Genomic DNA, 17,176 nt, shown 5'->3' on the forward strand with positions numbered 1-17,176 from the left:
TATATAAAATCCCCTTTAATTTGATTTGTCTTTATAAAATTCAGTGAAAATAGCATAGCCTTCAGATCTAGACAGTCTCAGAACTAAATCCAGTTGGGACTTTTGGCGTTTGCATGCTGTCCATCCAATCTGACTGAGCTTGAGGTATTTTGTAACAGAAAACTGGGTAAAAATTTCAAGATGTACAAACTCAGCTGGGACTGCAGTGAAGATTCATTCTAAAAACTTTGGGTGCTGAATGCCAAATCCCACCTTTTATACACCAATTTATGTCGGTCCATTGAAAAGAATCCTATAAAGCAAATTGTTTTAAGATGTCATAATGTGAATGACTTGAAGGTGTATGAATTCAGATTTTAGATTTTTAGATATTATTTTTCTGTTTTCTGTTTTAGCCATGAAGCTGATGACGGGGTTGGTGGACGTGGCTGTGGCGGTATCAGTTCAGCTGCAGACCACACAGCGGCAATGCGACATCGAGAACAGCAAGAGTCCACGTGACCAAGGCTCAGACCGACTGGAGGAACTGAAGACTGCCGTCAGAGAGGTAAAACACTCAAACGCTGACTTAGCTGTAGAATATGACATTGTTAGATTGTGAAGACTTTGAAATCAGTAATGATTTTAGAAGAAAGGTTCTGATATGGCTAATATTCTGTGCCGTTGCACAGGCTTATCTGCGTAATAAACTCAGCTTCTATGTAGCAAAATGAAATTGACCTGAGTGCTGTTTTCATTGTTCTTCACAGAAGCTTCAAAAATCACACAAACTGATTAAAATTTGTTCAGAAGTACTGTTTAATCTAACTGTACCACTGGAGTCATGTCATCACATTAGACCATAATCTGTTTGTTTTTCTAAATGTTTTGAATATTTAACATTAATGTTAATGTCATTAAAGAGCTCAAGTGGTATAAATAACAAAATTCTAAAAGCTCATCACAGGATCTGCAGCAGAGTTCTGCTGATGTTCATATGAATGTGAATGCCTGACCAATCGGAAAGAGGCTGCACTAGTTTTAGTTTTAGGGGAACAAAGCAAGAAGGAAACCTCTTCTCTTGGAGGATTTTTTTTTTCATTTCAAAGATGAATAAAAGATAATACTAGATATCAATTTGTCAATATCAACTGTTAAGGAGTTTTAATGTAGAGGAAAATGTGATAACATTGTGATTGTAATCGTACTGTAAAATGTGATGCTGCTCTAGCTTTGAAATTCATATCTCAAAGATTAATAATAAAAAAAAGGTAATTGTGTTACTTCACATAATTTTTATCTCAATCCTGATGTTTCTGAATTCTGTGAAACATCTATGATCTTTGGTCCTGGGAATTAAACTCTGTTTTTAAAGCTAATAGTTCTATGAGCAGGGGAATGTTTAAGCAATATAGTATAAAGGTAGTAGAGAAGTAAACCTGGGAGTCCTGCATTACTCTGTATCTGATGTCTCTGTGTGTGTTCATATCTATGTTTTATGTTTTTGATGTAGCTGCAGGAGAACCGAGAGGAACTCTCATTCATGATGAACGCCACCTTCCGTGGCGTCTTTGTGCACCGCTACCGTGACCGACTGGCAGACATCCGTGCTGCGTGTATTGAGGAGTTGGGACTTTGGCTGAAAACGGATCCTGATAACTTCCTCAATGACAGATGCTTGAAATATCTGGGATGGACGTTGCATGACAAGGTAAACACAGATGTGGTGAAACAGAAGATGGAACATGGGTTTTCTCTTCGTTCCAGAGGCATTTTAGATGATCAGGCATTGAAGATGTCTGTCTTGAGCTCCCTACTGGCCAAAAAGCAGAAGCAATAAAAAATATTTTGTTCAACTTTTGACTGCAGATAGGCAGAGACAACACAAGGCCAGTTCTTTGTTTCAAAGTAATCTCTATCCACACTCCAGCGACTTTTCCTTGGAGTTTTCTTTGGCAGTGTTTCATCTATTCATCAAGATTTCTTTTTTTAGCCTATTTTGTGAGAATCATGTACACAAAGAGAAACAGCTTTTCAGAACAGACTTCCCTGAGCGTATGCGCAGGATGCAGGAAAGCATGTTACTGTACTCTTGTTTTATATTTTCCTGCAGCAAAGTCCAGTGCGTCTGCAGTGTGTGCGTGCCCTGCAGGGTCTGTACCAGGAGAAGGAGTTCATTGGCCGCCTGGAGCTTTTCACCAGCAGATTTAAAGTGAGCCATCCCTCTGGATTGGACTCGCGCCTCAGTTGATGCCTGTTTTCTTCCCCTGTTCTTCCCCCCCAGTCTGCATCTGTCTTTTCTGTCTGCTTCTTTTCTCAACATCTGTCTCCCATCTATTGTTTGCGCTTTTTGTTTTGTCTCTACTTTGTAGCCTGTCTGTGTTTCTCCACCCATCCTTTGGTGCCTTCTCTCTGTATTTTAATGCCTATTCATTTTTTTTTTCTTTTGTCTTTGCACCACTTCTGTTTGTTGGTATGGTCCCATCCTTTGTCTGGGCTTGTGCCTGGTTGTGTTAATTGCCGTCAATTACCCATAGATAATAAGCCCTTCTCAAATACATGAAAACCCTCTTAAGCCACATGTGCTGCTGCAGATAAATGGTCTTTTTTCTGTCATGGCTTACATCCTAATCAGCGAGTAAGTGTGTGTGTGTGTGTGTGTGTGTGTGTGTGTGTGTGTGTGCATTTATGCATATTATTTACCAGTTTGTTTGACTGCTGGCACGATTGTACGTTTATCTCTGTGTGTGTGTATTGCGGTGCATAACTGAATTTCTGTGTGCTCAGGAAAGGATTCTCAGCATGGTGCTGGACAAAGACCCAGACGTGGCAGTGGAAGTGGTCAATCTGTTGCTGATGATCCAACAGTGAGGGCTTTCTCTGTCTCTGAGGGTTTCTTTGTTGATGTAACGCAGGAATATTTTTAGCAGATTAAATAAAAAAAAAAAGACAGAGGATGCCATCTTCATTTAAATTGTTTAGAGTTTTAATTCTGATCTTCAATAAAAACAGCTACAATGATCAGCTTTTTACAGAGGATTAATCAAAATTTCACATTTGCTGCCCATATTTTTATTTTTATTTTTTTAACACATCTGATTTTGGAGGCAAGCCAAGTCCCCCCACATCCCACCTCATAATACATAACTGAAGAATCTGTTATCAGAATCTGATGTTTTTGTCCAGGAGCTACACAATCAGAGCTTTGCAGGTCCATATAAGGGTGATGGCTTCATAATGTCCTCTTAAAAGCAAAACTCTTAGCAGTCATAACAAGATTTCTAACCATTTACAAAAATGTGGGATTATTTCAGTAATGAGAAAGATAAGCACCTTTTAGGTTTATAGTTGTTGGCTTTATTTTATGTACAGTCCCTCACAAAAGTAGAATAGAGTAGAAATAGCCTTTGTTGTTGCACAGTGAGAAAATTCAGGTGTAATATAGGTGAAGTGACAAGTGTTTGAGTCACACAGAGATAAAAGTATAAAATATGCAAAACAAAATACATTAAGAGTAATGTACAGTCAGGCAAAATTATAATATAAAAAACTGAAATTGTGTAATGCAATCCAAGAAATATGCAACTGAGTAGAGGTGGATGATATTTTAAAAAAAGTTAATAAAATGAGCATGTATATTTATTTGTGCATTAAAAACAGACTACTTACAATTTGTGAAAAATAAAACTACCAACAGAAATGTTGTTAAATGGGTAAAACTGCAAATACCAGTAGGGATGTAAACACAGGTTCTCTAGTAATGTTCCTTTGTGCACTTAGGATGTAGATTGCTGAATCTGAAGATGACAAAGGACGATTGGACTCTTGGCTGCTTCTGTGATTAATCATCTTGTCCAGCCTGTCAGCTCAGGTGGACGGCCGTGTTTTGGTATCTTCAATTTTGGGATGATTAAACAATTCTTTGTGGGACATTTTAAGGTTTTGAATCTATTTTGGACTCTAACCCTGCTTGAAACTTTTCCACAGCTTAATTTTTAACTTATTCTTATCTGATGTGTTCCTATTTACTATTTTGTCGACTTCTGCTGGGAGTTGCTTGCACTGGTTTTTATTTAGGGGCATTAAAATATATAGAGATAAAATTAAAAGCATATAAGTTGTATATGAAAAAAATAAAACCCATGTCTCCGTCCACTTACTTCCACTTTATAAATATGAACTATTTTATGTTGTGCTATCACATGGATCATGTTAAAGTTTTACATTCTGACATGTAAATACTTTTCCAAGACAAAGGTTTTATTTTAAGAGTTTAGACTTTTATCTTACATTGTGCATTGTTGAATGACTTTTCTTTTGACTCATTGATTAAATGGTTTGGAATTGACTGCGTTGCCCGTTTGTTTTGACACTTGCAGCAGCACAGAAGACGACTTGATGGAGGAGGAGTCCGGCCACATCTACCCCCTGGTTTACGCTTCGCACCGAGGCCTGGCGTCTGCAGCCGGAGCCTTCCTCTGCCACAAGTATGTTCCATGTCGCAAGAATCATTAACTCCTGCTGATTCCACAGTATTGGCATTGAAAGTAGTTCTTCTTTTTTAAACAGTTCATCTTTGAATACGTTCTTCATTTTCCTTTTAGTAAATACAATTTACTAGTTTGTTTATGTGTGACAGGCTGAAACGTGTGGTTACTACTCAAAGCCAGGATGACGACGATAAAAGCAACAACGCAGCGTTTTTTCAAATACTCATCTCCTTCTACATCCAGAGTGAGGTAGCCATTTTGTTTTTGTGATCTCTCAATTTCTGTCACTTGCTTCTCCTGAACTGATGTTCTCGAGGTGTTTTTTCAGTTCCTTTTCCCCCTTCATAGATCCCATGTTTTCTTATTTTTGTAATTGAAGTCACAATGTTGTATTTTAAAACATTGGAGAGGTTTAATCTGAATTGTTTATGCAACAGTTCCATGAGCATGGTGCGTACCTGGTGGACAGTCTGTGGACTGTGGCCGGCTCTGAGCTTAGAGACTGGGACACCATGACGACTTTACTGTTGCAGGATTCTGGTGAGGAGTGTTAAGGGTGTGAGTGACTCAAGTTGTATGTGCAAAGTTACTTTTAACTCCATGCATCATTTCTATTTTGATTTTACATTCTTTTTTTTAATACCTGTTCTGGGAGGTCATCTGTTTTCATCTTTTTGTCTTTGCCTTCCTTTTTGCCAGGTCTGATGTATGAGGAGGAGGGGGCGCTCCTGGAGATCATGATATGTGCCATCAGACAGGCAGCTGAGGCAACGCCACCAGCTGGGAGAAGTCAGGGCAAAAAGGTGTGAATAAATGTTTGCAATAGCTTTATTATTTGGTTTTCACAATCTAGTTTTGAAGCGAACTAAAATTCTAGATGTTTTCCGCACTGTGTTCACTCAAACACAAACAAAAATTGTGGTTACATTTTGTCTCCTCTGAACTTTTTTTTGACACATATTAGGTCCTGAGTATGAAGCTGAAGAAGATTCAGGAACAAGACAGGACTCGCATTACCACGCATTTCATCCCTGTGCTCCCGCAGCTGCTTTCCAAGGTGAACGGCTGAACTCATTTACGATACTTTGTTTTTATGTACCCTAATAGAACATTGTTTTAATGTAAAACTTTAATCTGCCTGCAGTACTCAGCTGATGCAGAGAAGATGAGCCTTCTCCTCAGAGCTCCTCTTTACTTTGATCTGGACATGTACAGCAGCACTCAGTGGCTTGAAAAGGTAAGGAAGAGGTCACAAACGGCCTCACCAGATTTGTGAAGCCATGTTTCATTTTCTTGATCCATCCTTGTTTCTCTCAGCATCTGGACCTGCTGCTGTCCCAGATATGCACCATCGTGAAGAAGCATACGGACGCTGCTGTGCTGCAGGCCTGTGCCCTGCTGGTCAGCACCCTCTGCTCAGAGAGCCACACCTTCTCCTCCCGTGCACACCTGGTCTTCAGTCAGCTGATGGACGAGCTGACCGAATGCTTCAACTCCTACCTGAGCGACTTACTGCAGGTTCGAAAATCTCTCTGAGAAGCCCGCATTCCATGAGATGCAGCTATGTTTTGAAAAAGTGAAGATAATTAAGAAGAGCAGACTGGCTCTTATTTCCTCTTTCAGCCTTTCAGTCGGTGTGTTTTATTACTTAGGGTGCAGCAGATGAGGATGGAGTATACAATGCAGCTTCAGCCTTGAAAAGGATTGCTGCCTTGTGCAGGTGAGCTCGTATGATAGATAAGCTTTGTATTGACGATGCTTTTCATTAGAGATGCATTTGACTCTAAGCTTTGTGTGTTTTCAGTGCCAAGGACCCGACTAGATGGGAGCTGCTTGATTCCTGCATGGAGCTGCTGAAAAACAGGATAGAATCCTTGGATTTTGACACTGAGGTTTAAAGCAACATTTTATCTGATGATATAAAGGTTGTTCAGGTTGATTAGGATTTTACCTCATGAGAACGATGAGAGTAAGGCAGTGTAATGAAATGTCAGATATGGCATGTATGTCATAACTTCAAAGCCCTACAATCAAAAAAAAACAAGTTGACTTGTTTTTTTCCTCTATGTTCCATTTGAGACATGTTCTTTCAAGTCTGAAGGAGTTGCAGGAAGTCTCTTTTTTTTTTTTTTTTTTTTTTCATTTACACAAATCTCAGCAGAAGTTATTTTCGACTTGTTTCTGTGTGATTTCAGCTCTTGGTGGCGGCTCTGAAGTGTGCAGCTTTTCACCTCATGTGGGCAAAACTGAATGCAGTCAACCTGAATCCAGCCGAGGTGCTTGTTTCTGTTTTTAAATAGAATTTACTCTGATTTAAGTCTAGCACTTTTCCTTTTACATGCAGCCTTTATTCTGACAGTATCTGCATTAATTTAAGCCAAATAACATGGTGCAGATTACGACACAGCCAGTTTCAGTCTGTTAGTGGAGACCTTGGCTGTTTGTAGAGCCATTATGTGTCAAAACAATTCATCAGATATTTTACCAGCAAGCAAATCATGCAAAAAAATCTTTAAAAGTCTGAAATCACAGGATCATTTTATATACCCTGACTATGAATTAACTCATTCGTTATTGCATAATCCAACTCGTGTTTCATCTCTAATCTTTACGTCTTTTCGCTCTCGTTAAAGACAAAAGCATTCAATATTATTCACCTTAGTTAATTGTCCGAGCTGACATTTTCCGATGTTGCTCAAATATGCAAGTTTTTCTCACTTGAAATACTTCCTCAAAAATACATCAATCATTAATTAATTGTTACTCACAAGCAAATATCTTTGAATTACCACTTCCTACTTTGACTTTCCTGATGCTGAAGATAGAGTCCAGTGACGGAGACATTTATGTTTAACAGTTATTTCACTGTTTAACTATAATGTTTTATAATTACAATCTTTCTTCCTCTGTTGTTGAACCTCTATTTCTCAACTTTTTTCCCAGGTTGACTTAACGCATCTTAGGAAAAAGGTGCGTTTGTTTTGCAGAGTCTGCCAGACTTGTTTGTCTCTGGACCAGACTGAGATAAGGGATCAGGTAAAAGCTTGATGGAAACGAGCATCATCCTTTGTGTTGACTGGATAGCCAGAAAATAAACTTAAAACACTTCAACTTTAATAGAAATTGTCAATAAAAGGTATTGACTAAATCTAAATCAATGGCCAATTCCGATCTACTGATATTGGTGTGTTTGTGGATCTTGAATTTTACTTGGTAAAACTAGAACCTGAAAAAGTCAATTTTCTGTTTATCTTCCCTTCCTTAAGGCATTTGAGCTGCTGTGTGACCTGCTGCTGCTGTATGGAGCGGTTTCTGTCCGCGGTGAGCCGGTCCTCCGGGCGCTGGTTCACCTGCCGTCCGACTCTCTGCGCGCTGAGTTGGCGTCTTTTCTCCTGGACTACGTCTTCAACGACAGCGAAAACATCGATCTTGATGGTACTTCTATACCAACTCGTATCACAGTGCCAGCTCGGACCTGTGACAGTTCCAGCAGCAGTTTAAGTGAAAAAGAAGACTATTTTCTCAGATCAGCCTTTGCACATTTTTCACTTTTTCATGTTTTCTTTCTGAGCATGTTTCATCATATTCCTCCCAACACCAGTAGATTCTAGGGTGGAATATATTTATGTGCTGTTTGTTTCTGCCTGAATCCTCTAATCAGAAAAATAGCCTTGCATGATCTTATATTATATGCCTTTTTTTTTTTAATGTTATCTAACCCTAGCTCTCGGATTTTTAGATGAAGACTTGGAGAAGAAGGTGGCTCTTCTTCAGAAGAAACGCAACCAGCTGGGTGGCTACTGTAAGCTGGTCCTCTACGGCGTCCTGGACCTGTCTGCTGCCACCAATGTCTTCAAGCACTACAGCAAGGTGGAGTAATAATCTTTGTTATGCGTGCTCAGCTTGGCTGAGTGCTTTGCCTTTTTAGTCCTGAATCGTTCTTGGATGAATTAGCGAGATTTGGAAAGCCTACTAAAACTAATTAATATCGAAGAGGATGTGTGGAAAGTGGAGGAAGGTGATAAAATTTGTTTTGGAACAAGCGAGGTGCAGAAGATGAGTCATGGAGAACAGCGGCTAAAACAAGCAGCCATGACGTGAACGGAGTGGATTATTTGCACCGTCAGACACTTACAATTAAAGTGCATTGACATTTTGTCATGTCTGATTTCTTGCAGTATTTTAAAGACTTTGGTGACATCATAAAGGAGACTGTGAGCAAGAGCAAACTCATCAACCCCATACAGAGTGCCAAGATCGTGTGCCTCAGCCTGCAGCAGGTGTGCTCCTCATTCCACTGCTATATAGGGTGGGAGTAGTTGGCAGCATGTGTACAGAAAGAAAAAAGTCAAACAAAGATTGTGTGTGATGAAAGATGTGCACACTGTACTGATTTGTGCCCATTTAGGAAACTAAAAACAGTTGATACTGAACATGTAGTATTGTTTCTATTACAGAAAATCTCTTTTCTTTGCAGACTATCTAATACCTTAATGTGTGAAAATGTGGTAGAAATGTGATATTAGATGCACCAATCAGAAGTTTAGAGGCAGGTCTCCAGTCACCATTTTCATAAAGCTCTGATCTGCCTTTGCTGGTTTTTAGATGATTCTGAATCATCTTGATGATTTGAATTATTTTTTTGTTTGCACCTTCTCTATGAACTGTAAATTAACTTCTTTTTAAGAGGTGTCTTTTGCCAAATAAAATAATGTTGTTGTTTTTTTACAAAAACTGCCCAAAATTACCGAGCTGCAACATGGATAATCTACAAATACAGTAAAACTTTCCAGGTTTTGGGACCAGAGGTATTTAAACTGGTAAAAAAATAATTGTAGCACATCTCATATATAAGAAGCATTTTAGCTCACTAATGGTTTTTTTTTTATTTATTTTTTTATTTATTGTTTCAAAAATAAATAACAGGTGTCAGACGTAATATTTGAGAGGAAAAAGCTCTTATTTATGCTCATGTGAATTGTTAAATCATTTATTTGTTCACTGTAATTGTACAGGAGTGTGAGTAAAGCTTTTATTTTGTAGTAGGTTAGAATATTTTTTATTAGGAGAAGCAACTTCATGCAGAGTGAGGGAGAGCAGTCTGTTACACAACTCTGCAGAATGTCTCTATTGTTTCAAACAGAAGATGACTAATGGGTTGACATTTTAAACTGCCTGTTCCATCATAATTAGTGTGATTAGACCGGTTAGCATTATTGCTAGAGGTCCATGTGTACTTTTACAATAGAGTAAATGGATAATTAACTATAATAATCCAAAAATTGTCATCATCTCCTAATCCAACTTCTTCCTCAGGAGAAATAATGAAGTCTCTTCAAAACAAAATTCAAACCTCTAGTTTAGTAGAATTATAGCCATTTTTTGAATCACACTTGTTATTTATTCAACCAAACTGAAAGCTGGTGCACCGTGTCTGTGTATTCCTGCAGACACATTAAAGGTTTCACTATGGAGTGTGTTTATGTAAAGTCATGCCTGTGTGTGCTCAGCTGTTCTCCGAGATGCTTACGGAGGGCCACGACCAGCAGGATTTCACCGAGATTAGAGAGTTGGCTCGAAAGCTGGCCATGAGCTTTGGCGTCGATCTGCGTCGTTCCCGCAAACAACTGGTGGCCCTGCACCTGTTAGTAACACATTTCTCTAACACACGCTATTTCTCTTAGCTTTATAATGCTCTAAAGCAGATTTCAACGTGTTAACTTGAATATTTGAACAGTTTTAAGTGTGGTACCCTGAGGAGTAAATTTTTTTTATGGAGTTGCTTTTTAGTTTTTCAATAATCTCTAGAATGTTTTTCTTGTCAGGGACGGGATCCGTTTTGCATTTCGTGTGCCGCAGGAAGGAGAGGAGTGTCCAAACGTGGCGTTCCTAGAAATCCTCAGCGAGTTCAGCTTCAAGTTGCTTCCACAGGACTGCGCCCAGCTGTGAGAACCCCGAAGGACCAACAAGCATTGTTGGTCCTTTGCATGCATTAAGTATTTGTATACTTAATGCATACAAATTAAGTTTGTATGCATTCATACAAACTTAATTACTCTCACATCTAACAAAGTCTGTCTGCGTATCATTCTATGCTGTTAATTGGGAGTTTCAGGAATTTGAATTGTGCCTGGGCTGATTCTGCTCTCTCTTCAAAAACGTTTTGTTTTATACAGCCTTCCTGCTGAGAGCAGTTATTTCTGTTTGGAACAACAGGTGAATTCATGCAGTGTGTGAGACAGCATGTGTTGTAAAACAAGGTTTTATTGATTTAAAAAGGCTAAATGTCACGTGACCTTAAGTCAAAGTTTTCCCTCAGTAACAACTTCCACACCAAAGAGTGATGTTTTCAGAGTGATCTGGTAGTTGTCAGGAATGATGCATCCACTTAAAAGAAAAATATTCGTTTTTGTTTTTTGTTTTTTTACCAGCTTTTCACTAGTCAGGATGGGCGAAGCTGAAATGTCTGCTTATAAGCAAAGAACAAAATAAAACCCTTTTTTCTCACCTTAACTCCCACGTTCCAAGTTTGGCTCCATTGGTTTCAGGTTTAGACTTACTGCTCCTCTTGTTTATCTTAAATCTGCCCTCTTGCCGAAATCAGATCAGACATTCAACAAAGAGTCTTCTAGTCTTTGTCCTTGAATCCTGTCGCTCTTTCATTCCCTCCCAGAGCCCAGTTTCTGAAATCTGAGTGTCCCAGTGCTGCCCTCTCCTGGCCGTCAGTTAAACTGTATCGCCGTTCTTTGGAGTCTCGCACCTCCAAGTACAAAGATCCAGACGAGGAAAGCAAAGCCGACTCCTCCCTTCACACACCTGTGACCAAACGCAAAAGGATAACAGCTCAGGGTGACACTGACTTATTTTTTTAACAGTAGTATTTAAAGAGCAAATGTTTTTTGTAATAAAGCAGTCATAAAATGCTTGTTGGTAGACTCTTTTACTTGTCGTTTGTCTTATCCAGGTTCAGCGTCTAGCACTGCCAGAGGTTCACTGTTGGAGAGCAGCAGCATCCAGAGCCACCTTCACACTCCGGCCCTCACTTCGACCGTCCTGAAACATAGACCCAAACGGGCGACTGCCAAGAAGCCCACGGCCACAGTGTCGGACAGTGGGAGCGTCCTGACTGAGCTGGAGTCGGAGGATGAGTTCTCCTGCGGGTGAGTTGGATTTTATTATCACAACATCTGCAGCGTTCACCACGTCTGTGTCAGATTGCTGGGAGTTACAGTTGGACGTCTGCCAAAAGCTGCAATTTGGTTTCAGTAAATGACTACCAGGCTCTTTCCTGACCAACAGCAGACCGGTCTGCCCTCCTTTCTAATTTAATAATAATGTTTCCAGGCAAAAAGGAAAGTGGATATTGAAATAAACCAGGCTGTATGGAATATGGAAATTAGGTTACAAATTCCAGTTGGGTTTTTTTTTGTTGCTCCTGCAGGTCCAACATGCGAAAGGTAAAGCCAGCCAAACGTGGAAAAGCTTCTTCTGTGCAGACGTCTACGCAGCAGGAAGATCTGGATTCTCACCTCAATTTGTAAGGCTGACGTTTGTTTATTTTTGAAAATTTTGTTTTCAGCCATGGAAAAACAATGATTCCCATTATTGTTACCCAGGCTTTCACTGATTGAGGATGACATTTCAAAAAGGGCTGGGAGCGACATTTCAGGAGAAGAGGAGCCTGAGATAGAAGATTACGAAAGTGACAAAGGATCTGAATTTACACTGGTAAAAACATCAATGTTTTGTAAATAAGTAAAACTTATGTCTTTAGGGTCTTTTCACACCTGAAATCTGGTGCCCTCTGTTAGTTTGGAGTCCAAAACTAACATTTGCTACATTTTCAGCTGGTGCAATTCGCTTTCACACCGCCTTCTGTCGAACGAACCAAATCCTTCAAAAGTGGCATCAAATTTTAGCAGCTGTACGATTTCTCCTTTGTTTCTGGTAAAAGACCACGAGCCATTTTTCCCTCTAGCACTAGACTCACACATTTGTTTTGGTTATATTTACCCAGAATGCTATGCGCTGTAGTCTGCTTCTTACATTCGCATTCGAAATACACCAAAGTTCACTTCAATAAACCGATACCTTGGTTTTTAAACNAAAGGGCTGGGAGCGACATTTCAGGAGAAGAGGAGCCTGAGATAGAAGATTACGAAAGTGACAAAGGATCTGAATTTACACTGGTAAAAACATCAGTGTCCAAAAGTAACATTTGCTACATTTTCAGCTGGTGCAATTCGCTTTCACACCGCCTTCTGTCGAACGAACCAAATCCTTCAAAAGTGGCATCAATTTTTAGAAGCTGTACGATTTCTCCTTTGTTTCTGGTAAAATACCACGAGCCATTTCTCCCTCTAGCACTAGACTCACACATTTGTTTTGGTTATATAAACCCAGAATGCTATGCGCTTAGTCTGCTTCTTACATTTGCATTTGAAATACACCAAAGTTCACTTCAATAAACCGATACCTTGGTTTTTAAACGGACCATATTTTGCTTTTCTTGGGTCCACATCAGAGTTTGAATATGCATTCACACTTCCCCAAATGAACCAGAGTTTGACTATAGTGGAGTAAACGGGGCTGGTGTTGCTGCACTTTAAGTATGTGCAAGTAGAATGGAAGATAGTCTGCTTGAGCTAAACGCCATGGTGCTGCCCTCAAACTTATTACAACACAGATTAAAGCACCGATTTTCAGGAGGGTTTGCGTCTCTTTCTAATGCTTAAAAACATGATGTAGAATATCCCTCTGAGGTTAGAACTCTTCTTCTAGCACCATATTACAGCAACTTGTTTTTGCTGCTTTAGTTTGTCTAGAAGTGGAGAAAAGGGCAGGCACCTCAAAATTTCACCCAGACTCAGTGGTACTGGTTGCCTGGAAACCAAAAAGAAGCAGCACATCTTTCCAAGCTGCAGTGTGAAAGAAGAGTAAAGCTTTCTGCTAAAGAAAAGCCCTTATATTATCTGATGCAGAGGAGGAGGAGAAGTGGCGGTGAGCAATATTATTGTAAATGCACAAGAGTCGAGGCGCTTTCAGCTCTTGGGTCTAAATAAATGAAGAGCAGTGTCAGATGCCTGTGGCACTTCTAACAAATAGAATAAAAAAAAACAACTTCAGCCAACAGAAATCAGATCTGGAAAGCTATCTTTCCAGATAGAGCTGTGCTAAACCTAAAATTATTATGACTTGGACAGAGGATTGGATTCTTTGCAGAGTGTGTGGAGTACTGTTTGCTTGGAAATGAGGAGAATCTGCATCTGATAACTTTTTTTTTTTTTCCCCTACAGCCATCAACGCGTCACACCTCAGCCAGCATCCTTGATCAGCTCTTTGACTGAGAACAGTTTAAGTTCATCTCAGCATTTCTGCTTGTTCTGAGTTTGCACCAATCATTTCTGTGGGAAAAAAAAACATAGTTTTTCCAAAATTTGTGAATCATACCTGCTAAAGTTTGATTCTGATTACCATTTTTAAAATGTAGAAAATGTTCAGACTACATTTTTAGCTAGATCACTGTCTGCCAACAGTAAGCTAAAAGTTTTCACCTATTTTGTCGTTACTGCCACTTCTTTGTTCAGCACTTTTGTTAAATAAAATATGATTAATGTTACCAACTTGTGCTGAATGTTTCTGAAAAGTTGCTTGACAGGTGACGCAAATATATTTCCAAACATTATTTTAAAAAAGTCACTGCTGTTTTTGTTCAACATTAAACATTCCTATTATAGTTTTGTATTCAACTGAGGACAATTCAATTGAATTTTTCAAAAGTTGTTGAATTCAACTAAATTAACTTCTCACATTTTTGTTGTTTTAGTTTAGATATAAAAAACCCCCAAGGGGACAGTTTAATGTTTTATGATAAACTACATTTTGGCAAAAATCATAAATGAATGCAAAAGAAAAGTGAATTTATTGAGTTCAAGCTATATATACTATATAGATGTAACCCAGTTTTCAAGATCAGTTGTCCTATCGGAGGCATATTTGTGTATCAAATCCTATTATCACATTTCGCGCCTGTTCCTGTGGTCATGTGACACTCTACCTCCTGCAACTTTCGCGCCATTGCTAAAGCCCGCCCCCTACCGCCGAAAGACGCGACGCGATTGGCTGCTGTGGATGTCAGAGTGGCGCCAGTTCTTGCACAGCGACCGGGGAGACGTGCTGGCTGCATGTGAATGAATTCAGGGCTGTGGTGTTAGAAAAGCAGTCAAATTAACACATTAAGCTGCACTTTTACTCGGTTACAACTGAAGAGTATTGGAGTCTCATTCCACTTGACGCTCAACGCTACAAGACATGGCTCGTAAGGATTATGAGGCAGAGAAAGGTAAATACTTGTAGATCTTACAGCAACAAGTTGGCCCGTAATGACTAACTCCTTAAAAGATGCTTAAAAATGTAAAATAAATGTATGACTACGTGAAATGGAAAAGTATTGTTTAAATTAGTTGGAGGTGTAAACATAATTTTGAAATGACGTTTACAGCAGAGCTCTTATCAAATACTGTTGGTTTGTATAAATGTGTATGAATCTGGTTTTATAACGGGCGCAGTAAGAGAATGGTGTTTTTCATAAACTTTTCAGAGCTTTTTTTTTTTTTGCCAGCGCTGTTGTAAGTAAGCAGTAAGCATTGTCTGTGAGCTTGTGACTGCTCGGTGACCCGGATGGATCCTTAAACAAAGGAGCAGGCGCCACTGAGCGGCCACATGTCCCACCATAACTACGTTTTCAACGGAATTTGGTCGTACAATAGTCAGTGTTCGTGGAAAGGTTGCCATCTTACTTGGGGAATTCTTTCATGGTTTCGTTTGAAAACACAAATTCTGTGTAAGGGCTCTTGAATAAAAGTGCTGCTGCAACGTTTGTGAATCAAATACACGCGTTGACTTAACTTTACAAATGGCTTATCTAGGAAGGATTTAAATATGCGAGTCAACAGGCTTACGACTTATAAGTGTCACGAAACACGATTTTCGGGGATTTTTAGGAGCCAACAGTACGTTTCCCTGAACAAACATTGATAACCGAATGTTTTGCCTGCCTGGCTAACCATTGAGCTAGCTCTTGCACTGATGGTCAATGAGCCATTTTGTATTTAGCGCTGCGTTTGCTGACGGCTTGGTTTGAATCAGCTGCTGAGTTTAACGCCGACTTTCTATTCATCATAAAGGTCGATTCATGGTTGTTTTTAGCTTCGGAAATACTGTTTTTTCTTTTTGTTTGTTTTTTGGCTTTATATTTTAATTCCATTTGTGTGTGAAACAAGACACACAGCCTTCTTTGCTAAACCTCGAAAAACGACAACGACTCTGAAGTTGGCGTCCGATTGGAATCTTCCGGTTTTGCACAACTTTAAAGGGCTATTTCACAGTTTTCACGTAGTCTGAACTCTGGTCAGCTCAAGTTTCACATCTCAGAAGCTAACAATGATCAATCCTGCTCTGAACCTTTCTATACTACTTGCAGTTTCTTCATAGATTATGAAACCAATGACTAAGCGTTATCAGCATGACATTTGGTCAGCTTACTAGTTATGTGTGAGGAAATGTGGTTCAGATATCCATTTACTTAAGTGCTGGTTTGTTTCTCTCAGAAGTTGAGCATTTGAAATGTTCCAGTCTCTAAATGTAGTTGAAGGAAATATTTATATTATGGTAGTGGTCTCAGTTTTGCCAGCTGACCCTTATGAAATACAAGATTGTCTGATGAAATCAAAAATCACTGGGATATCACAAATCACAAATGGACAAAAGATGCTGCTAACTTAAGTTTTGCTAATAATAATTGCCCTTGAAATTGATCTCCTGACCATCTTGGTTTATTTGACTTTGGCCATAGAAATTGTTATTTTGGTCCACCTTTATACCAAGCTACTTACTGATTTCTTAAAGATATTTTTTGTATGTGAAACTGTGAATTTACATGACAAAATCAAGAAACTAATTTTGAACTTAATTCATATTTTACTTTACATTTAAGTTACTTTATTAAACTGTACTCTTATTGGATGTTGCACATCTGAGGCAAATCCAACAGACCAAATGATGCAGTACAAATTTAAAAATTTTAAATCAGTTGCGAAAATAAAATAAATATAAAAATAAAATAAAAATAAAAGTTGTGACAATTTTACTTTTTAAATTGACTTGCTTTGTTAAATAGGGTCCAGCTTCAAAATTTAGGTGAGTCATGTCTGGAGGAAATATTCTAAACAGATTAAACATATTGAAAACAAAGTTTTGTAATTTGTAAAACCTTCATAATGTGACAACAAAAAAGGCAAGTTGTGCCATTTTTATTTTTTTTAGATAATATAAGGTGTGTGTGTGGCAAGTTTTCTATCTTCAATTAAAACTCGTTTTCACATTGGTAGGTAGACATGCAAGTTTCTTTTTGTTGAATTTAACAGGATTCACAACTGAACCAGTATATAATCTTTTAGTTTAGGTTTACCGAGGCTAAAGGTTTAGGTTTTGAACTACAACTGATCATGCAACCCAAAAATAGTGGGAAAGCCCTTTATTAAAGTGACGCTGACTTAAGCAACGTAAACTACCTTGTCGGTAATTCAGTTTAAGCTTCGACTTAAATTAATAGCTTAGAGACTCGTTGGTGCCTAAACCGAAGAGTACATGAGTCGTCTGAATTTAAGCAGCAACATCTAACTACAGCAAGTTAAACTTTAAGCCAA

The 17,176-nt window shown here is 38.8% G+C and overlaps 1 protein-coding gene across 5 annotated transcripts in view; it reads left to right on the top strand.

Moving 5' to 3' along the window:
- stag3 (STAG3 cohesin complex component) overlaps window positions 1-14,089 on the top strand; it is a 19,161-nt gene extending 5,072 nt beyond the window's left edge. For 2 of the 5 annotated variants that reach the window (XM_007568781.2, XM_007568785.2), the window contains exons 8-32: window positions 396-547; window positions 1,493-1,690; window positions 2,093-2,191; window positions 2,767-2,846; window positions 4,359-4,466; window positions 4,619-4,718; window positions 4,907-5,009; window positions 5,169-5,272; window positions 5,434-5,526; window positions 5,614-5,706; window positions 5,787-5,987; window positions 6,122-6,189; window positions 6,274-6,361; window positions 6,665-6,745; window positions 7,413-7,505; window positions 7,736-7,904; window positions 8,209-8,339; window positions 8,648-8,749; window positions 9,980-10,113; window positions 10,295-10,414; window positions 11,143-11,318; window positions 11,434-11,629; window positions 11,911-12,006; window positions 12,086-12,197; window positions 13,766-14,089. In XM_007568781.2, the coding sequence (XP_007568843.1) occupies window positions 396-547; window positions 1,493-1,690; window positions 2,093-2,191; window positions 2,767-2,846; window positions 4,359-4,466; window positions 4,619-4,718; window positions 4,907-5,009; window positions 5,169-5,272; window positions 5,434-5,526; window positions 5,614-5,706; window positions 5,787-5,987; window positions 6,122-6,189; window positions 6,274-6,361; window positions 6,665-6,745; window positions 7,413-7,505; window positions 7,736-7,904; window positions 8,209-8,339; window positions 8,648-8,749; window positions 9,980-10,113; window positions 10,295-10,414; window positions 11,143-11,318; window positions 11,434-11,629; window positions 11,911-12,006; window positions 12,086-12,197; window positions 13,766-13,816 (2,948 nt within the window). In that variant the 3' untranslated portion in view covers window positions 13,817-14,089. Of the gene's footprint in view, window positions 1-395; window positions 548-1,492; window positions 1,691-2,092; window positions 2,192-2,766; window positions 2,847-4,358; window positions 4,467-4,618; window positions 4,719-4,906; window positions 5,010-5,168; window positions 5,273-5,433; window positions 5,527-5,613; window positions 5,707-5,786; window positions 5,988-6,121; window positions 6,190-6,273; window positions 6,362-6,664; window positions 6,746-7,412; window positions 7,506-7,735; window positions 7,905-8,208; window positions 8,340-8,647; window positions 8,750-9,979; window positions 10,114-10,294; window positions 10,415-11,142; window positions 11,319-11,433; window positions 11,630-11,910; window positions 12,007-12,085; window positions 12,198-12,592; window positions 12,659-13,765 lie in introns of all 5 variants that reach the window. The other 3 variants (XM_007568784.2, XM_007568783.2, XM_007568786.2) reach the window with 3 other exon arrangements.
- Window positions 14,090-17,176: the final 3,087 nt, after the last annotated feature.

This window comes from Poecilia formosa, unplaced genomic scaffold (assembly GCF_000485575.1).
Source record: "Poecilia formosa unplaced genomic scaffold, Poecilia_formosa-5.1.2 Scaffold231, whole genome shotgun sequence".
Taxonomy (NCBI): domain Eukaryota; kingdom Metazoa; phylum Chordata; class Actinopteri; order Cyprinodontiformes; family Poeciliidae; genus Poecilia; species Poecilia formosa.